Source organism: Pinus tabuliformis, chromosome 2_1, assembly GCF_031772625.1.
Source record: "Pinus tabuliformis cultivar Carrire ecotype Pingquan chromosome 2_1, CPIR1, whole genome shotgun sequence".
Taxonomy (NCBI): Eukaryota; Viridiplantae; Streptophyta; class Pinopsida; order Pinales; family Pinaceae; genus Pinus; species Pinus tabuliformis.
In genome coordinates, this window is record NC_142299.1 from 46572048 (window position 1) to 46594522 (window position 22475).

Genomic DNA, 22475 nt, shown 5'->3' on the forward strand with positions numbered 1-22475 from the left:
CGTCTTGGTAAAAGCGTGCATACACGCTGGTTCGGCTCATCAGAGTCGCGTATATAGTATGAAGTATGATATTTGAAGTTGCAGTTGGATCTGGTTGTTGCAGAGTTCTGTGTTCTGCTCTGTGTTCTGGTTACTGTGTTCTGATCACAGGTCTTCAGTGATTCAGTGTTGGGTGATTCAAAATTTAATGATTGGTTGATGCAATGGTTGTATTGCAGTGGTGATTGATTTTGTGCTTCAATGTTGTTGATGGGTCCAGTATGAAAATTGGATGAGACGTGGCCTTCAGATTATGGTGTTGTGTTCCAGGAGTATCCAGTATGAAAATTTATGAAACGTGGTCCCTGGAGGAAGAGTGAAGGTTGGAGCCTTCAATAGGCCGGCGCCTACGTACTGGTAAACATATCGGCCAGTACAAGAGCCAGGGAGTTAGAGCTCCCTTCCATTAGTAGCTGGAGAACAAGAGAAGGTTGTAGCCTTCTGCAGGTGGGTGCCTGCGTACTGGTATGAGTCTGCGCCAGTACAAGATTGTAGACAGGTTTTTCTTATATTAAAGGAAGACGGCAGCAGGTGGTTTTTGTCCCACATTGGGTTTCCACCTTATATCATAGTGTTCATGTGTGTTTCTTATGTGTGATGATTTGTTCTGTTTTTACTGCACCTTGTTACTATTTATATGGTTTATGAAGTTCTGATGCACTGATTAAAGATAAACATATGATGAATTAACTGAATCATAAGTTTGCTGGATATACGCTAGTTTCATTAAACACAGTTGCATGTACACGTGAGTTCCCTTAACTGAAGTAGCGTATATGAATCTGATTATGGAAATGAAAAAGTTATTGATTTGCTAATACTGATTCACCCTCCCCCCTCTCAATATTATTTCCAACACTTTTAATCTTAGTTGTTGAAAATATTTATTTTGAGGAATTTTCGAATTTCTCATTAAAACTCTTTTTTATTAACTCAAAATTAATTATTTTGAGCTAATTTCCTCAAAAAAATGACTTTGACTTAACCACCTAGGTCCAAGGGTCCAATTTTTCCTGAAATTTCCAATATTCCCTTGGTGGGGGACCTCCAAAAATTAATTCTTTTGATACCCACGAATTTTTCCACTTTGAGAATTTAATTTCTCTAGACTTTTAATTTTGACTCTAATTAATTAAATTTTTGCTTAGGATTTTAATTTATTTTTTCCAGAAAATTTAGTTAATTGACACATGAGGAGATTTATAATTTTCCACCCTCTAATATTCTAGCCATGGTGTCTAAGTATGAGGGACCATTCACTAAAATATTTTTTACATAATATTTTTATAAATTCAACCCTTAAAGGGGGAATACCGTTCAATTTAGACCCTCAAATTACATACCCAATTCTGCGACACAATATGATCTAGTAGACCAAGTGATTTGTAATAAAATAATTTAGCCAATTAGCTTAAATTATTTTCAAATCACTTTTACATAAAACTCGACTAGAACACTATGACTCACTTAAGACTTTGACGACAAATTCCACCATAGCTTTGGGGTGAGGTTGGAGGGAAAAACTTTGCCTACTATCTGTGTTTAGAAACACAGATGAGTCAGTGAGACCAAAAACCTCCTAAGATGAAATTATAGCCAAAATAATAGGCTTACCTAGGTTGTTACATACATTCATAGTCTTACTAGCATCATTTACATTAAAAATTTGCAGAATGGGTTTACAATAACATAGTGTTGATAGTTGATGATCTTGATCCTTTGAAGAAAAATATGGTACATCTAAAACCTTCCCAAAATAGAAGCTATTGTAAAAATGCCAAAATGACCTATTTGAGATTGATTTCAGTAGCATTCAAGAACCCTAATTTCCTTAGAGCATATATTTGAAACTATAATGAACCAAGATCTAAAAGTTGAATCAAATGTTCACCAAGATTTCTCGATAATATGGTCCAAGTTTCACCATATGAAACCTCCCCCCAAAAAAAAGTTATAGCAAAAATGTCAAACTAACCTGTTTGGAACTTCAGAAACCCTAACTTCCTTAGAGCATATTTCCAAAAATATAGAGAACCAAGATCTTAAATTTGAACCAGATATTACCCAAGATTTCTCCTCAATATTCTTCGAGTTTCACCCACTGAAACCTCCCAAAAAAAGTAATAGTGAAAATGCCACAATGGTCTATTTTAAATATCAAAACCCTAGGATCATGAGCTCTGATACCAAATGTAATGAACGTTGTGCCTAAAAAATGATATTTCATCAAAACTTTAAGTAGTTGCATTACAACCAATGGCAATAACTAGACTATCCCACAAGTTTGGTAAAGAACACAACAAACGATATACTTGTATTCGTCTGAAATCCTAATATCAACAGATAATAACTTACCACAAGTATTGAAGGTGTTTAAATGTTCTATCACCGAGTCTCCATCCTTCATCCCCAGGTTATACAATTATTTCCACATGAATAATTTTTTCACCAAGGACTTAGAATTCCAATGAAATGTTCAGTAACACTGAATCTAAGAGACACAATAGTATTGTTCTCTTTGCCTTTCAATCCAACTTGATCCAGTTTTCTATCAACATCCCCATCGGGGCAGTATTGGGATCCACAATGATCCACTGAGCTTTCTCCGCCAACAGATCTTCCATTTTGAGCTTTCATGGCTCTAATATGTACACATCGAGTTCTGTGATCTCTATCTTTGAACTGTTCACCATTTCCTTTCACCACAAGAATCAATTCCGCAATTTTCCAACTGTAATAGGGTCTACCATAGGCCTGAGCCAAACCCCTTGGCCACAAAGGCATCCCCTTGAAGCCATAACTATTATGATACCAAATGTAGGTTTTAACACTATACAGTTAATTGTTGCAAAAAAAAAAATTAATAAAAACATAAAACATGCAATGGCACACAGACATCATAGAGATTTTACAATGGAAACCAAAACCAAGCCAATAGATTTTTCATTATATTTTTCTTTACAATGTTACAATACAATATGTATATCCCACGACATCCACAAACCACCAAACCAAATGTAGGTTTTAACCTTAGACAGTTTTGCAAAAACAGTTTAATAAAAACATAAAACATGCAATGGCACACACACACACACATTAACATAGAGATTTTACAATGGAAACCAAAAGCAAGAAAACCAAAAGATTTTTTAGTATATTCATCTTTACAATGTAACAATACAATATGTATATCCTGCAGCATCCATAAATCACCAATCCATTGACCTTGAATTAGAATATGACCATAGTTCCTTAATCAAAATTACAAAACCATTGGTTGAACCACCATGCACCCCAAAACTGCTAAAAGTGAAAACCATGTGTTGAATACCACCAAAAACAAACAAAAAACCACCCAATAAATTTTTCAAGGGCATTGCACCCAGATTACAACCCCTCTGCGACCCCCCCACCATGTGCAACATAGCGAATCACGTGTGGAGATAGTTATGCAAAGAATATAACACATACCCAACAAAAATATCATGGAGAGACTAATTTGATTAGTCTTGAGCTTGAGGTGATGTTTTGTTTGGAAGAAATCTCAATTATTGTATCCATGATGTTTCGTGGAGGTCTTGGTGTTTGTGTTGATATAAGAGTTGAAGACCAAGGTTTGAGGACTCAAACCAGATAGACATATAGATTTGGAGGCTAGCACTAGAGTTGTCTTGCCATGTACTTGTTTGATGCAACATGGCTAGAATTTGTACATCTTAAGGAAGACAACAATGCTAGTGTGGAGAGCTTATGTGATACAAGTTGTTGTATATGCCAAGGAGGCCTTGCCAGTGTTGATGGCAACATGTAGAGGATATTTAGTGGAGTGACCAGCTTTGTTTGGGAGTGATTTCTAGCTAGGAGGAGTTAGTGGTTAGGGTTTTCTTATGGATTTTTTAAGAAGGGTTTGGAGAGCTTCACTTATAATAGCTTTAAGATGAAGTTGTGTTACATACCTGTACTTCATCTCTTATGTATATATGAAGCTTTTCACAGTCCAAATATTGTGTACTTCCAGATTTGATTTTCAGCTTATGTTATCTTCTTGATTGAGTAGATTTCATCTCTTGTTGTTCATGCCAATGTGACATAACATATAGCTGAATTGGTTGATTGACTTAAGACATATCTGGAAGAGAGGCACAGATTTGTTGGTGTTATAATCTGCTGTAATAAGGCATTTCAAATCTGTTGTATGCTTTGAAAAGTGTGCCCTTAGGGCCATTGTGGTATTGAAGTACACTCAAGATATCTATTCTTATTCTTTTGGACTGCCATGTGAAATTGGGTCGAAGGGAAGTTAAATATTACTACTATAGTTTAATATTTCAGATCAGCCCTAAGGCTGAAAGTTCACAGGGATTAAATCCAGAAAACCTCAAATAAGTGAGGTGAAGTTTCAGAAGTTGCATTAATTGCAATATTCTCAAATTTGTGCATACGCTACCTGTCATCTACAACCATGAGGAGATGGTAGCTTTCAGAGAAACAGAAATTTGTAGAAGCAGCAATAGATCAAGAAAAAGACGTCAAAGCGATTAGTATCAAGATGACTATATGTGCCACATGCAACGTTTTTGTTCATTCTCTGCCCATTGTTATCTACAGTCAGCTGAAGAAGGCATCCCCAGTATCTTGAGAAGCTCCATGAGAGAAACGATGTGCCGAAGAAAGATGTTGCAAACTTCCTACAGCTCCATTAATTTGTACATTTGGGGCAAGCAAATACTCATTGGAAACATTAATTCGAAAAGAATAGATTCATACATTCTCCCACCCTTCATATATTTCTGACTTTTTAATAAATTCAACAGAAGAGAGCTACTGTGCTTGAACTTGCCAAGATGAGTTGTCACTATGCAACATTCACGAAATCTGTAGAAATTCCAAAATGAAGAAACTGAGATGGGAATGTGCAAGAAGACCGTCGAGGACTTGCAGAAGATCCCAATAGGGAGTCAAAGTAATCTCAGCAACACATTGCCCAGTGAAGTAGAAAAAAATAGCAGTGAGGGGTCTGCAACAAAGAAATTTTGAAATGTAGAAAAGCTAGTTACCAACTTCTCTAAATACAGTTGAAGAAAAGATTGAATTAATGATCATGGCATAACGGGATATTATTCGTGACATCATATAAAGAACCCAGGACCCTGACAGGGGCAGACTATAAAGCTATAGATAATTCTAAAGCCATTCAAAGAAAGAGAAAATGGGGTTAAATGCCCTAGCATCCCGTAAGAAGTGAATCGTGGACAGCATAGGACGTGCACCCAGAGTATCAAAGCATATTGCAACTTGAGAAATAAGATATTCTACGTGAATAGGTGGATGGCATTGGGCTGCTCCCCTTGCTGGGCGGATGAAACTACACTTCAATGTTGTTTCCTACCTAGTAGATGCTGAGATAAGCTGTGGACAAGTGAAATTGGACTGATCAAAGTGTTTGTTTGTACTTCAAATGGGTTTTGTTACACTAATATAGGTTCATTTTAACTATATAAATAATAAATATTGAGAAGGATCGAACGAAATTGAAGATATAATTTTTTTGGCATCCGTTAAAATGGATTTATATAGATTTATTTTATTATAAATATGATCAAATATTTCAGAATTTGACAACAAAATGAAATTAAATATTTGAATTTACTTAAGTCTATTCAAAATTTTTAAATATCTAAAAGTGAAATTAAATATTTGAATTTACTTAAGTCTATCAAATTCCAAAATATTTTAAAAATCTATAATCAAATTAAGTTCAACAAAACTACAAAACTTTTTGCCCCATCACTTTGGGCCACACTTAGGGTGAATGAAAATAATACATCGTAAAAAGAAAATCAGGTAAGTTAACAAGACTGATAGATGACGAGTGACTTACCCTTGCATGAGGTAAATCATGATGAAGCATTGCGGCACACTGAGTAGTCATAAAAGCCCGACGTTCTTGTAAATTTGATTTGCAAATCTAATCCTAGAAACATTCCAGTATTGTCTGAAGCTGTCACAAACTTTGCCTTGTTGGATTAAGAGTGGGTCTTCTAATCCTAGCTCAGAACATAATTTATCTTCCTAATAAAATTTTCCTTCTCATCTTATACTGACGCTAAGAAATTCATATTGACCAGGCGCTAACCAATTGTGGACAATGATCCCTTTTTGCTACGTACATGGAATTTTAAGACAAAAAGTACATGATGTATGTGGACTGACTTTGCTATCGACAAAATATGAAGGTATCCGGACTCTGGTTGGTTAAATGTTATGTGAGCAAGAGGCAAAAAGGCGTATGCATTTAATTGAATCTGTTCTTCCAGCTGTGGCGAATTTCAGTTTTTCTGGTTCCTAATTACATTATAACTAAATCCCATCTCGATCTCAGAAAATTCAACTATCCTAGTTTGTGAGCAGTTCTCAGCGCAGAAATTTTATATATTTCGAATCCAATTTTAATTTTTACAAATTTCAAGCCAAAAATTGGCATCCAGACAACGGGGTTGTGGTTAAGTAGCAAAGGGGGCGGTATGTGTGGCCGCCTACCAAGATTTGATGGAAATTTTGGGTTAGGAAAATGGTTTGGGTAATTTTGATATTGAAGTATCCTGCAATTTAGTTAAATGAAAGTGCTTATGTTTTGAGTTTTACCTCAGTTAAGTTATTTGCAGTTTCAAGCACCTTCTACCTACACAAACACGCCACTTACAGTGCCCAAACTGTTAGGGGCAAGTCCTTTCATAGATATGTGGTATGGCATCTGAGCAGCCATGGAAACTGCATTTACATTGTTTGCATTCCTATCTGGTAACCAAAAGAACTCCACAAAATACTCGATTTCATATGCACCTCTAAATTTTCAATACCATCAATTTGCTGTTTCAAGTTTGATAGTTAGAAAGCCCATGTGCACAACCTCAAACCAAAGCTTGGGGATAGCAAAGTACCTGCTGCAGTTCCTACGAAGGCACTGCAATTGGAGTCCATCATAGTAAGCAACAACTGAGTTGCATTGAGCAAAGAAGGGCTGTTATTAACGTCCTCCACAGCCATCTCAATAGCCTGTTTAGCTACTCTTCCCATGGTGGTATTGTATGCCAGAAGAGCACCCACATTCACAGTTGCAGGAGGACGAGGAGGCGGCGTGATAACGCTGTTGCTCAATCCATTTTCATGTCCATGAGCACAAATACATGATTTGGAGATGATGAATATGCAGAAACCCAACACCAAATTGAAATGATTGCCCGTGTGCAACATCTCAGTCATTGATTCCAGATCTCTGGTACATTTGTGTGGCGATATTAGTTCTCTCTGTAAGTAAATCGGCTCGGGTTGAGACAAGCCCAGCAGTCATTCATTGAATCACAGATCTCTGGTACATTTGCGGCATTATTAACTCTCTCTTTCAGTGTAACTGGCTGGGCTTGAGACAAGCAGATCATAAATTTATGGTTAACTTCATGTATCTAATCCCTCAATCAAGAGGGGTCCATAAATTTATGGTTAACTTCATGTATCTAGTCCCTCAATCAAGAGGGCTCCTTTCAGTATCCACCACGCAAGCAAACCAAACAGAATAATTTAATTTCTATTTAAAGAAGCCGAATTCAGTCCAAGAGCGCGACAGCGGCATCATAAAGCAAATTCCCTTATTTTTTGGCAGTCAGTCAAATTCCTCAGTCTTTTACTGTCGCTGTACTTTTACTTTAGCTGTGTAGGTTAGGGTAAGTTTTGTTTTTTTGGCCGGGAGATAGAGTTGATTTTTAAGAGATGGTAATTTTTTTGTTTAAAGAAAATAGAGTTGATTTTTAAAGCTGGTAAATGTAAATGTAAAAATGTAAATCATGGTTTTTTATTTTAGTAGATGTAACAATAGAAATCATGTTTTTCTAAGTAAGCAGATGTAAGGATTGAAATTATGTCTTTGAAAATAATCATGCTTTTAGTAATAATATTTTTTTTTTAATAAATTATTTTATTGATTTTATTTTTTATTTAGGATCTTTTATTTCGGTGAGTGATGTGATTTTATTTTTTCTTAGGGATCTTTTATTTCTTTTGGGGTTGGGAAATGGAATTGACTTTTAAGACATGTAACTATGTAAAACATGTTTTTTTTCATGATGTAAGGATAGAAATCATGTCTTTTTTTGGGAAAGTAGATATGAGGATGGAAATCATGTTTTTCATTAAAGTAGATGTTAGGATGGAAATCATGTTTTTGGAAAAAACAAGTTTTTAATGATGAAAAAAATTGTTTAATAAATTATTTTAAGGTGTGATTTTTTAAATAATTATGATAACTCAATTTGCTTTTACAAATACTAATCAATAATAAATATTTTTATTTTAGCATGTTAATTTTCACAGTTACAAACATCATAAAAATTTCAAAATTTTCACTATTTTCAAAAATTGCTCTATGAAGATGGGTGAAGTATTCACCTCAAAAGTTGGACACCCTATCAAGTTAACACAATATGATCTTTTTGGTATGAAGATGGAATGTTCACCAGAAAAGTAAGATGCCCCTATTAAATTTACAAAATGTTAGAGAAGTTTTTATTATCAACAATTTATATTATTAACCATTGATTTACAATAATAATAGTAATAATAAAATTTATCCCTTTAAAGGATTAATAAATGTTTTAAGTTATTTAAAAATTATTCAAGAGAATAAAGTATTGTAAGTTTTAGTACTCAAAATCAGAAATAGATATTATTCATAAAAAAATCTCATATTTTAATTATAACTTTAAAATTAAATTATCATTATTATATATTAGAATTTATATTCTCCATATTAAAAAAAATCAATAAATACTTTAATTATAAAAAAGTATATTTCATATTTTAATTTAATATTTATTTTAATTATAACTTTAAAATTAAATTATCATTATTATATTATTAAAATTTATATTCTCCATATAAAAAAATCAATAAATATTTTAATTATATTTTCTATATTCAAACTTAATATATATATATATATATATAATTTATATTCATTCTACTCCATTCTAAAAAAATCTCAAAATTTAAATTTTTAATAAATATAAAATTCTCCATTATCCTTACCATGAAAAAATCTAATCACTGGCAATTTCACTTGTTAACACTCTCAATACCTCATATACTACTCTCCAAAAATCAGAAAGTGTGGGCCACTTTACACCTCATAATAAATTAGCCATGAGCCATGAGCTTAATGTTCCACTATAGTAATGAGTGTGAAATGAAAGGATTGTATTAAACCCAAAAAAGTCAACCAAACACATTGGAAACGTTTGTGTATGGCAGCCATGGGGTCCCAACTAAAATTTTATGGTTGAAAGAGGGCATGCATACCTACCTAGGTTATGTCTTACCAAGTAAGTTTGAAGGTATACTTTAAAGGTTTGGAGAACAGTGTGGCCACATGCATTTATTCAACCACGTCTGCCACTTCATCAACTACTTTTATAAGGCAAGGCTTTATGGTAAATGTTCATCAAAGCTTAATGCAACTACACATGTTTGTTACTTTATCCACTTTTATTAACCAAAGTTTAAGTTTAATGCCCATTAAAGCTTGAAGTGATTACACAGTGTAAGATGTTTATCGAGGACTGAGTTTAAAATTTAGTTTTTTTCTCCCTATTTTGATACTTTTTTAAATTTTATTGATTGAATTTTTTAAATTCATGAAATTTAAAATTTAAAATATTTATTAATTTAATGTAAATATTATTTTTAACAGAATTTATTTAAATAAGAGAAAAAAATTTAAATATATTTATTTTTCAAGTTGTTTTATTGGTTAATATTTTTATATTATATATTAATTAATTATTAAAAAACAAGCTGTTATAAAATATTGAATTTTTATGTTTTATTAAACATGATTTTTTTAAGTTATTATGATTAAATATTTTTAAGGGTTTTTTATTTATATTAATGTAAATAAATAGAGTTTGAAGTTTAATTTGATAAAAAAAATTAGACTCTCTTGTATTGGGTGATTGAAACCCTAACACAGTTGGTTACTGTTAGGATCTAACCCTAACCCCTTTATTTATGTAATAAATTCAATAGGGTCGAGTCATAGTCATAGTTAGTTAAAGAGTCAATAAAGCCTGTATTAATAATTGTAAGTGGTTGACCCGCATTTAAGAAAGGGACCACAGTTAGTTGCAAACGGGCCATAATTAATAAATAAAGTGGTTAACCCGCATCATGTAAGGGACCACAAGTAGTTAGCAATAATGTGATAAGCCTATTGTATTAGATATATGGTATTGAGAGAACCATGGTAATGATGGTATTGTATGTATGAATCCTATATAGAAACTAGAGACTCCCTATTGAGAAATGTCAAGGATTATTTTGTAATCGAGCTCTGCTCTACTAGAGGTTGCCCCCTCGAAGAGGCAAGTGAACATTGCTTTTATCTCTGAATAATAAAATACTTGTTGTTTTTCTCATTTATTATGTGTTATGGGTTGTATTTCTTCGCATATGTGGCATTCTGGAAGTTCTTGCAGGTCAAGAGCATAACAAGTGGTATCAGAGTGCTTTCCAGGGCTAGTGGTACCTCCATTTTTGTAGAAATCTGTCGTTGAGCGCATAAATCTATGGATTTGGGGATGCATGCACACAAGAAATACAAGAGGTGGTCACGCTTGTTGGACTCCCTTGTAACCCTTGTGGGTACCCCTTCGAGTAGTAGCGCATTAGAGAGAACCGCGAACTTAGTTCACTTCCACATACCATCTAGGTATATCGGAAGCCCCCTAGGCTCACCTAAAACCTCGTCATAGATAAGTCATTGGCCGTCTTGCTGCTACAGTACACTGAGAACAACACTTGGGGAGATTACTCGCGCGTACGATAGGGTAGTCGAGTAGTACGGCTGAGGGTACGGTTGATCCTCCTTCGTTAGTGCCCTAAAATATTGGGTCAAGTACTATTGTTGGACCCTTATGTATATTGCAATCTGTAACACCTGACACTCCTTTATGACCATAGTTCCCTCGACTCTCTGAAGATCACCCATTATCTTATCTACCAGATCCGATCTATCAGTTGGGATTCTATCGTCGTAGTTCAATTCAAATCTAGCAGTTTGGGTTCTATCATCGTTGCACCAATCAGATCCGCCAGTTGGGGTTTTTTCGTCGCAGTACAACACACATTCAGCAGTTGGGGTTTCGCAGGCAGATCTGACTCTCTACGCAATGAGGTTTGTCGCTGCTATAGTCTGGGCTTGATTTTCACAGGACATTGGGCAGGATCAAGTTTTCTGGAATTTGGCCACTGCAGTATTTATCTACGGGGAGTAAAACTTCGTTGAGAGTAATAAAAAAATATGAGTCCTCCCCAGGACGCTTACAAGAGACTTAGCCCATAATATTCAAGACGACGAGCTAATTGCAGTGGTACCATTCACTGGTTAGCCTCAATTTTTGGGAAGTCCCCAATTTTTTCGACGTGACTTCAAGTAACCGGGATCTGTGCACAGTAGAAACTAGAGCTCAATTCATGGCCAATGAGAAGATCAAGCGCCTTGAAACAACGTTGGAGTCGTTCAAGGAACAACTAGACAACATTACAAAAACGCTTGAACAATTCACCAAGAGCAGGACGGGGTATCATCAGGAGGTGCATAGTATTGATGAACACCTTGAAGGAGAATCTAGCCATCATATTCACTTCCATGGAAATCATCAACATTCCAACCCTCGGCCACCCAAGCAAGACATGTATAAATATGATGGCTTTAATCCGGCAGTATGGGTAGCACAAATGGAACAATATTTCACCCTAAATGATATATATGATGATCAAACTAAACTATGTGAGGGAGCCCTTTACTTGGACCAAGAAAGATGGCAATGGTGGCAGTGGCATCAAAGATGTTATCCCGAGAACATAACGTGGCAAGTGTTCTCAAAATCCCTTTCTGACCGCTTTGACAAAGAACCTAATTTTTTGGGTTGTCTCATTAAGCTCTGACAGAAAGGCATAGTAAAAGACTACATTGTAGCCTTTGAGACATTGGCCTTCAAAACAGAAGGTCTAGGAGATGAATTCTACTTTGAGTGTTTCATCAGTGGTCTCAAAGAAGCCATCCAAGCACATGTCTGAATGCACCACCCTCCTACATGGATAAACACTTGAAAAAAGGTTGTCAAGGTAGAACCTGCCTTAGCTGCCCAGTCTACTCGTCCAAATTTCATAGCCAAGGGGCGGTCCACCCAGGCTCAGGGCCCTACCCAAACACTTAAGGTTCAAAAGGTGTCTCCAACAGAAATGGCTGAAAGAAGAAAACAAGGATTGTGCTACTACTGTGATGACAAATACTCCCCAGGCATAAATGCAAGGAGCCAAAATTCTTTCAAATTGATGTTACTAATCACAGCTCATCTGAGGAAGCCCCATCCCTTGGGGGGCCAGAGGAAAAAGATGAGGAGACCCAGTAGGACAATGATCTCAGAGCTATGCCAGATGAACTAGTTATCTCGCTACATGCTTTGGCAGGATTTCTGCGCTCCAAACTCTCAAAATCAGAGGCTTTCTTAAAAGTGTCCTGTAGTAGTATTGATTGATAGTGGCAACACTCATAACTTTATCCATAAGCGGGTCGTCGAAGCTATTCATTGTTTTGTAAGGGCAGTCTCTAATTTCCAGGTCCTTATTGATGATAGGGGTACAATGAAATGTGAAGGCCGATGCAAAAATATTAAACTTCAGATGGGATACTACCACCTAAGGACCCACATGTTTGTGATTAACATGGGTGGTTGTGACATTGTCTTGGGTGTTGACTGGCTTCGCACACTAGGCCCAATCACAATGGGTTTCCAGGAGTTATATATGAGCTTTAAGCAGAAGGACCACATTCATACACTTTGTGGACTCCAGGCAGGGGCACCTTCTATCACAACTCGCATCGAATGGAAAAGTTGTTGAAAGAGGGCCATCATGAAAACATCACCCAATTTAATGTCATCCAGGCCATATAATCCACTCCTCTTCATATTCATCCTGAGATGCAACAGGTCTTAAACTGTCACCAGCCGATATTTGACAAACCTAAAGAGCTTCCACCCTCTAGAGGGGAACATGATCATAGCATCACTTTGGTCCCAGGGGCCCAACCACCTAATGTGCGCCCATATCGATATCCTTTCACCCAAAAGAATGAAATTGAAAAAATCATCAAGGAACTCCTTGAAGCAGGTGTTTCCTAGCATCAGCCCTTGTTAATCACCAGTGGTCATGGTTGTTATGAAACCTGTTATGAAACCAGCTCAAGAAAAGATAGAAAAGAAAGATCAACGCCTTAGAATTCAGCCTCTTCGAGGGGGCAACCTCCTTTACATTACATAAATGAACAATTCTTGGATGATACAAATGAAAATACCTCCTTTCTATATATAGGAGTCTAAGTGGTCCCAATACAATCCAAGCCTACATAACAATAATATTGTAGGGCACAACAATAACAATAGTGGGCTTCTATGTGGCACAATAGTAACAATATGGGGGTAATAGGGGCACAACAATATAAATAAGGGGTATAACTACAATAGTAATGGGGTAATCACTAGTATTATAGGGACCCAACATGCCCCTCTCCTTCAAAAAAGTGTTGTCCTCAACGCTTGAGTAGTTCTGGATACTTCTGCATAAAATTCTCATCCTCCCATGTGGAATCTTCAGTGGATAAGTTCTTCCACTTGATAAGATACTCTGAAATTGATCGATTTCGTAGCTGTCGAGTTCTTGTTTCTGTGACTGCTTCCGGTTCCAATATAATTTTTCCTTCCTCATCAAGTTCTGGCAATATTGTTTGAATTGGGAGCTTGTCACCTATAACCTTCTTTAAACATGAAACATGGAAAACTGGGTGCAATCGAGAAGCTGCAGGAAGCTCCAATTTGTATGCCATAGTACCAATCTTTTGCAACACCTTGTACGGACCATAATACTTTGGTGATAATTTATTATCCTTCTTAGCTTGCTTTAGGGACATTTGCTTATATGGTTGTAGCCGTAGGAATACCCAATCACCTACATCAAAACTTCTTTCACTGCGATGTTGATCTGCCTGTTGTTTCATTCTATTTTGTGCCAACACGAGGTTATCCTTTAAGAGTTGGAGGACTTGTTGTTGATGTTCGATGTGATGTTCCACTGCCTGAACCTTAGAATTTTCTCTTAAATATGATGTGATGGATGGTGGTTGATACCCATAAAGTGCCATAAATGGGGTCATTTTTGTTGCTGTATGGAAGGAAGTGTTATACCACCATTCAGCCAGAGGCAACCATTTGACCCATTGTGTCTGTTTATCAGATACAAAGCAACGAAGATATCCTTCCAAACATTTGTTTACTATCTCAGTTTGCCCATCAGATTGAGGATGATAAGATGAGCTATGAGCTAACTGAGTACCAAGACAAGAAAATAATTCTGTCCAAAAATTTCCAGTGAAAATGGGATCTCTGTCACTTACAATAATCTTTGGGTTTCCATGTAGCTTTTGAACTGTTTCCATAAATGCAGTAGAAACTGTACTGGCTTTAAATGGATGTGATAATGCACAAAAGTGTGCATACTTGGTAAGTCTGTCAACTACCACCATGATGACACTCTTTCCCTCAGACTTGGGTAAACCTGTGATAAAATCCATTGAAACCTCCTCCCAACGTTGGCTTGGAATGGATAAAGGTTGTAATAGACCCGGTGTCTTAATTGTTTCAACTTTATTTTGCTGGCAAACCAAACATTCCGCCACAAACTTTTGAATATCTGATTTAAGGCCATCCCAAAAAAATTCCTTCTTAACCCTGTGGTAAGTTTTTAAAAATCCTGAGTGCCCTCCTAAGGGAGAAGTGTGCAATTCCATAAGAATCTTTTGTTTTAGCTGGGAATTCTTACAGAGGTATAAGCGATCTTTGTACCATAACGAATCATTTTTCCAGCTAAATGTATCAGAAGTACTGGAATCTTGTTGTAGCTTTCGAATAAGTGCCCACACTTCTTCGTCATTCTTCCATTCCTCCCTTGCTTCGTTTATCCAATCTGGTTGGATAATAGAAATGGCACACAACAATGCTTCCACATCCTCATCCTTTCTTGAGAGTGCATCTGCCACCACATTTTGCTTCCCTTTTTTGTAGATGATTTCAAAGTCATAACCCAACATCTTTGTGACCCACTTTTGTTGCTCTTCAGAGGATAATCTTTGTTCTAAAAAGTATTTAAGGCTATCATGATCCGTTTTTACCTTGAAGTGTCTTCCCATTAGGTAGGGTCGCCATTTCTTAAGTGCATGGAGTATTGCCAACATTTCCTTCTCATAAATAGCTTTGCTTAAAAACTTTCCCTTGATTGGACGACTTTCAAAAGCAATGGGTCTTTCATCTTGCATTAGAACAGCACCAATTCCATTTCCTGAAGCATCACATTCCACAATAAAGGTTTTTGTGAAGTCCGGTGTAGCTAAGACCGGTGCTTGGCACATTGCCTCTTTAAGATGTTCAAAGGCCTTTGTTGCTTCCGGAGTCCATGAAAATGAATCTTTCTTCAATAATGTTGTTAGAGGTGCTGCTATTCTCCCATAATTCTTAACAAACTTGCGATAATACCCTGTCAACCCAAGAAATCCTCGCAGATGCTTTATGGATGTGGGGATTTTCCATTCCTTAATGGCTTTAATTTTGCTAGGGTCTACCTTAACTCCTTCATGAGATACAATATGACCCAAATATTCCACCTCCTGGACTCCAAAGAAACATTTGGATCTTTTTGCATATAATTGTTTCTCCTCCAATAGTTGTAGCACCCTGTCAACATGTTCAACATGATCCTTCCAAGACTTGCTGTAGATTAGTATATCATCAAAAAATACTAACACAAATTTTCTAAGGAATGGTTTGAAAATTGAATTCATCAAACCTTGAAATGTTGAAGGTGCATTGGTAAGGCCAAAAGGCATGACCAAAAATTCATAATGACCCTCATGAGTTCTAAATGTCGTTTTTGGAATGTCTTCAATCTTCATTCTGATTTGATGATATCCCGAACGAAGATCCAACTTGGTGAAGTAAATTGATCCATGCAATTCATCCAGTAATTCATCAATAACAGGAATGGGGAACTTATCTTTAATAGTGAGCTTGTTGAGCTCCCTATAATCTGGACACATGCGCCATGATCCATCCTTCTTGTGCACCAATACTACTGGAGCTGAGAAAGAACTTTGACTCGGTTGAATTATACCAGCCTCTAGCATTTCTGCAACCATACGTTCAATTTCACTTTTTTGGACATAGGGATATCTGTACGGCCTGATGTTTGGAGGAACACTTCCTGGAATCAGATGAATAGCATGATCATGATCACGCATAGGTGGGAGACCTTGGGAGTCTCAAATACCTTGGAATGATTGTCCAAGACTTTTTGGAGATCTGGAGAAATAGATGATTCCAATGTGGAAACATCTAGCGAACATAATTGTGCAATTACACCTCTTTGCTCCTTTTTTAGAAGCTTTGTCATACCATTAGAGCTGATTATCTTTCCTGGTTTCCCTGCAATACCCCTTAATTCAACTTCCTTTCCTTCCGCAGAAAATTTGATGAAAAGTTCTTGAAAATTAAAAGCTATTGTACCCAAGGATTGTAGCCATTGGACTCCTAGTACAACATCAGCACCTCCCATTGGAATGGAAAGCATTGGGCTAGTCAATACATATTCTCCCATGGATAGCTTGATATTATGGCACTTTCCAGAGCAATTTATTGTTCCTCCATTTGCAATCATCACTTGACACTCTGGTGCTGGATATAGGAAGCAATTCAATTCTTTTGCTACCCTACAATGAATAAAATTGTGGGTGCTTCCTGAATCAATCAACACTATTACCTTTTTCTTCTTGATTTGTCCTTCTATCTTGATGGTTTGAGGAGTGGTAATTCCCGCCAATGCATTACAAGATATGGTCGGATTTATTTGTTCTTCATCTAGGCTTTGTTCCTGGAATATATCCTCTTCTTTTGACCTTTCTTGCTCCTTTTCTTCTTCCTCTTCACAATCTATGTAGAATAATTTCTTCTCAGCACACTTATGACCTTTTGTGTATTTGCTATCACAATTGTAACAAAGCCCTTTTGCTCTTTTTTCTTCCAATTGTTGTGGTGTCAACCTTGTAGGTTGTGGAAGACTATGGGCAACACTTCCGTCTTTATAGTTGTGAATGGTATGCTTCCTAGTTGCCATAATTTTGCTTTCCATTTTTCTTGCTAACCTGAATGCCTTCTCTAATGAATCAGGTTCCCAAAGGCGCACATCATGTTGGATATTATCCTTTAAAGACCCTATGAACACATCAATCCTATGCTCCTCTGGAATATCTTTTACCCTTATGTTCAATTTTTGGAACTCCTCAATGTGCTCCATTATTGAACCCTTTTGTTTGAGACTTATCAATTGGCTAAAAAAAGTGTTGCTTTTTGTATCCTCATAATGTGCTATCAATTCTTCCGTAAAAATTGCCCAAGTGATAAATTGTTTACGAGAACAAAGCCATTGATACCATACAAACTGATTTGGTTCCAAATATAAAGTTGCCATACGTACCTTTTGTGTGTTTTGCACATTATTGAGATCGAAGAATTGCTCCATCTGTAATATCCATGTGGCGGGATCCTTGCCATCAAACTTCCTCATATCGATTTTTGGAACATGGTGAGTCTTCGATCCAACATTAGAGTCTATGGAATCATGATTAACATTTCTTTTGTTCTCATCATGAGTTTCCTTTACTACCTTTTCACCATTAGTAAGTATTTCTTGTAGAAAATTTGTCAAATCTGTCTTCAAATCTGCCATGTCTGTCTTCAAATCTGTCTTCAAATCTGCCATGTTTGTCTTCAAATCTGTCTTCAAATCATCCATCTTAGCTTCCATGCCCTTCATCTTAGATTCCACGCCATTTATCTTAGATTCCACACCATTTATCTTAGCTTCTGTTAGCTTTTGTGAGCGTGACATTTGTTGCACTTGTTCTTGTAATTTTGATATATCATGTAGCATTTCTTCCTCTTCTTCATGAGTCATGCTAGAGCTTTCAGGTTCCTTACTAGGTGTTTGCATTTTCTTTCCTCGGGGCATCAGTTACCGATAATAATGCTTTACTATGCCCTTTGAATTCCGTTAAACCAAGCTTACACAAAAATTTAAAAAAACTACACACCTTTTTTCACTTTATAGAAGCCTGATATTGAATCTGATGTATCTCTGTAATTTCAGATCATCCAATTCTGAAATTGCAACCTGTAGTAGCCTTCTGCGTCCTCTTTCCAATGCCACAAGTCTGAGCCCAATTGGATTCTCCAAGGAAGAGTTATGTGAAATCTCCCACAGTGACTTGCTTTTAGACAGGTTCAGTAGAGCGAACTTGTACGACGTGCCACGAGTCACTGTTTCAACCTTTGAATCTGAAAAGCACAGACAAGAAACTACAGTCCGTCCTCTTTCTGTACCTTTTTACGAAATTTCAATCCGATCCTCAGAGAGAGAGTTATGAAGATTTTCCCCAGGTCACCTGTTTTGAATGTAATTCAGGAGTCTGCAAAAAGGCCAACTTCCTCAGATCATATCGCCAAAAATATCGCGTGAAAAGCTCTGAAATTCGGACCCAAGGTTCAACGCCAATGCTTCTCAAATGGGTTTTTTTTGCGACTTCTGAAACGTCACAGAAAAAAAGTTATAGCAAAAATGCCACGATGACCTGTTTGGAGCAGCGAAACCCTAGAATCCAAAGCTCTGATACCAAATGTTATGAAACCAGCTCAAGAAAAGATAGAAAAGAAAGATCAACGCCTTAGAATTCAGCCTCTTCGAGGGGGAAACCTCCTTTACATTACATAAATGAACAATTCTTGGATGATACAAATGAAAATACCTCCTTTCTATATATAGGAGTCTAAGTGGTCCCAATACAATCCAAGCCTACATAACAATAATATTGTAGGGCACAACAATAACAATAGTGGGCTTCTATGTGGCACAATAGTAACAATATGGGGGTAATAGGGGCACAACAGTATAAATAAGGGGTATAACTACAATAATAATGGGGTAATCACTAGTATTATAGGGACCCAACAATGGTGCTCAAGAAATATGGGGAATGGCGCATGTGTCCAGACTTTCAGGCCCTCAATGAGCTCACTGTCAAAGACAAATTCCCTATCCTAGTTGTTGATGATCTGCTTGATGAAATACATGGTGCTCAATTCTTACCAAGCTCGATCTTTGCTTTGGCTATCACCAAATCCGCATGAAGGAATTAGACATTCCCAAGACTGCTTTCTACACTCATGAAGGCCATTATGAATTCTTGGTCATGCCATTTGGTCTCTGTAATGCTCCATCCACTTTCCAAAGCCTCATGAATCACCTGCTGAAACCATATCTCTGAAAGTTTGTCCTCGTGTTCTTTGATGACATTCTCATCTATAGCCTAACCTGAGAAAAACATCTCCATCATGTAGACCTAATCTTCCAACTACTCTGGAATCACAAATTATTTGTCAAATTGTCCAAGTGTTCTTTTGGCGTGGAAGAAGTTGAGTATTTGGGACACATTGTGGGTCGTGAAGGTGTCAGGATTGATCCCAAAAAGATACAGGCAATGCAAGATTAGCCCCAACCAAAAACCTTGAAGAGTTTGAGAGGATTCTTGGGTCTCACTAGCTACTATCGCAAATTTGTTCGCAATTATGGTCGCATTGCTAGACCCCTCACCAACCTTCTCAAGAAAAATTCATTCCTCTGGACTAGTGCAGCACAACAGGCATTTGTAGCTCTCAAACAAGTCATGTGTTCCACTCCAGTATTGGCACTACCTAATTTCACCAAATCTTTTGTGATTATGTGATGCTTCAGGTACTGGTATTGGTGTTATCTTAATGCAGGAAGGTCGACCCTTAGCTTTCACCAGCCAACAACTGAGTGGGAAACATCTGGGACAATCTACCTCTGAGAAAGAGATGATGGCCATCTTACATGCAATAGATACCTGGAGACCATACTTATTGGGACGGCGTTTTCAAATCCGCACAGACCATCAAAACCTCAAATATTTTTTGGAGCAACGTCTATCATCACCACATCAAAACAAATCGTTGACTAAAATGTTGGGATATGATTATGAGATAATTTACAAGAAAGGGAGTGACAATGTAGTAGCGGATGCTTTATCGCACCAATTTGAGGATGAAAGCACCCTGCTATCAATCTCTCTTCCCATACCAGATTGGATTAAAGAAGCCCGCAAGGAATGGTTTTCACACCCCTCTCTCTCCCAACTCATTAATAACTTGAGAGCAAATCCTAATTCCTCAGTTGGCTACTCTTGGAAGGATGAGATTCTTCGCTACAAGGATCGACTAGTGATATCACCGACATCTACCCTCAAAACTCGTATTTTGACAGAGTTGCACTCATCTCCCACTGTTGGGCATGCAGGCTTTCAGAAGACTTATGCTCGTACTCGTCGTTCTTTCTTTTGGACGAGCATGAAGAATGGCATTCTTACCTTTGTAGCTTAATGTGATGTGTGTCAACGCCACAAAGGAGAAACAATCAAGTTACCAAGAACCTTTCAACCATTGCCAATCCCTGCCTCCATCTAGATGGATGTTTCTGTGGATTTCATTAATGGTCTACCAAAGTCGGGCAACAAATCAGTCATCATGGTGGTTGTGGACATACTTTCTAAATATGCTCATTTTTACGCTCTACCCCACCCATTTACCCCCACTTTGGTGGCTCAAGCTTTCATGGACCAAATATTCAAACTACATGGCATGCCAACTTCTGTTGTGTCTGATCGTGACCTGACTTTCACTAGCAAATTTTGGCAAGAACTTTTCAAGCTACAAGGCACCCAACTCCAACTAAGTACTGCCTATCATCCCCAAACTGATGGTCAAATTGAAGCAGTCAACAAATGTTTGGAGACACACCTAAGGTGCTTCACTTCAAAAAAGCAGCGTCAATGGGTACAATGGCTACCTTTATCTGAATGGTGGTATAATACTAACTATCATGAAGCCACCAAGATGACTCCATATGAAGCAGTGTATGGCCAACTCCCACCTTCACCTATTTCTTATATCCCTAGATGCTCTAAGGTGCAAGCAGTTGATCAACTTCTACAAAACCATGCCGCCATGATACCTTGTCTCAAAGATAATCTCCATCAAGCTCAGAATCTAATGGAGCAACAGGTAGACTAGCATTGTTCAAAGCACACATTTCAAGAAGGGGATCAGGTATTCCTGTGGCTGCAACCATATAAGAAAACATCACTCAAAGAAAATGGCTACCAAAAATTAGCTCCCAAATTCTACAGACCTTATCACATAATTCTGTGCATTGGAGTAGTAGCCTAAAAGTTTGCCTTGCCACCAACTTCAAAAATCCATCCACTCTTCCATGTATCATGCCTCAAGAAAGTGGTGGGGATCAATTGTAGAATTCAAACTAGTGTACTCGAATTGGATGAGGAAGGTTTACTTTGGCTCTAAACTGAACTGGTCCTTGATATTCATGAAAGACATCTACACGACCACACGATCAAGGAAGTCCTCGTCAAGTGGAAAGACACCTCTCCAGAAGATGTGACCTGGGAAACAGCGACTATTCTTCAGCATTTTCCGCAGATTCAGCCTTGAGGACAAGGCTGCTTTTGATGGGGGAGGGCATGTTAGGGTCCAACCCTAACCCATTTATTTATGTAATAAACCCAATAGGGTCAAGTCATAGTCATAGTTAGTTAAAGAGTTAATAAAGCCTGTATTAATAATTGTAAGTGGTTGACCCGCATTTAAGAAAGGGACCATAGTTAGTTGCAAACGGACCATAGTTAATAAATAAAGTGGTTAACCCGCATCATGTAAGGGACCACAAGTAGTTAGAAATAATGTGATAAGACCATTGTATTAGATATATGGTATTGAGAGAACCATGGTAATGACCCATGGTATTGTATGTATGAATCCTATATAGAGGCTAGAGACTCCCCATTGAGAAATTTCAAGGATTATTTTGTAATCGAGCTCTGCTCTGTTGGAGGTTGCCCCCTCAAAGAGGCAAGTCAACATTTCTTTTATCTCTAAATAATAAAATATTTGTTGGCTTTCTCATTTATTCTGTGTTCTGGGTTGTATATCTTTGCATATTTGGCATTCTGGAAGTTCTCGCAATTCAAGAGCATAACAGCTACATGCTCAAGAGCTAATACACAATGCATGGAGGTCTTATGCACAAACTATACCTCAAGCAACTTCAAGCATTGTTTTTAACAACTTGATCCAAGGATGGTGAGCAAATCAATTTATCAAAGTCGAGCTTTCAGCATAATGAATCTAGAA

General features: G+C 37.1%; 1 protein-coding gene across 3 annotated transcripts in view; it reads right to left on the reverse strand.

The window, feature by feature from the left end:
- The window catches only part of LOC149198715 (glutamate receptor 3.1-like), a 127804-nt gene extending 120201 nt beyond the window's left edge, over positions 1-7603 (reverse strand). The window contains exons 1-2 of one of the 3 annotated variants that reach the window (XM_089402129.1): positions 6981-7065; positions 6685-6721 (exon numbers count right to left, since the gene is read on the reverse strand). Coding sequence is in view for 1 of the 3 variants with exons in the window: in XM_089402128.1 (XP_089258254.1) it covers positions 6981-7302 (322 nt within the window). In the remaining 2 variants the exon portion in view is untranslated. Of the gene's footprint in view, positions 1-5920; positions 5943-6684; positions 6722-6980 lie in introns of those variants that run through there. The other 2 variants (XM_089402128.1, XM_089402130.1) reach the window with 2 other exon arrangements.
- Between the last annotated feature and the right edge of the window lie 14872 nt (positions 7604-22475).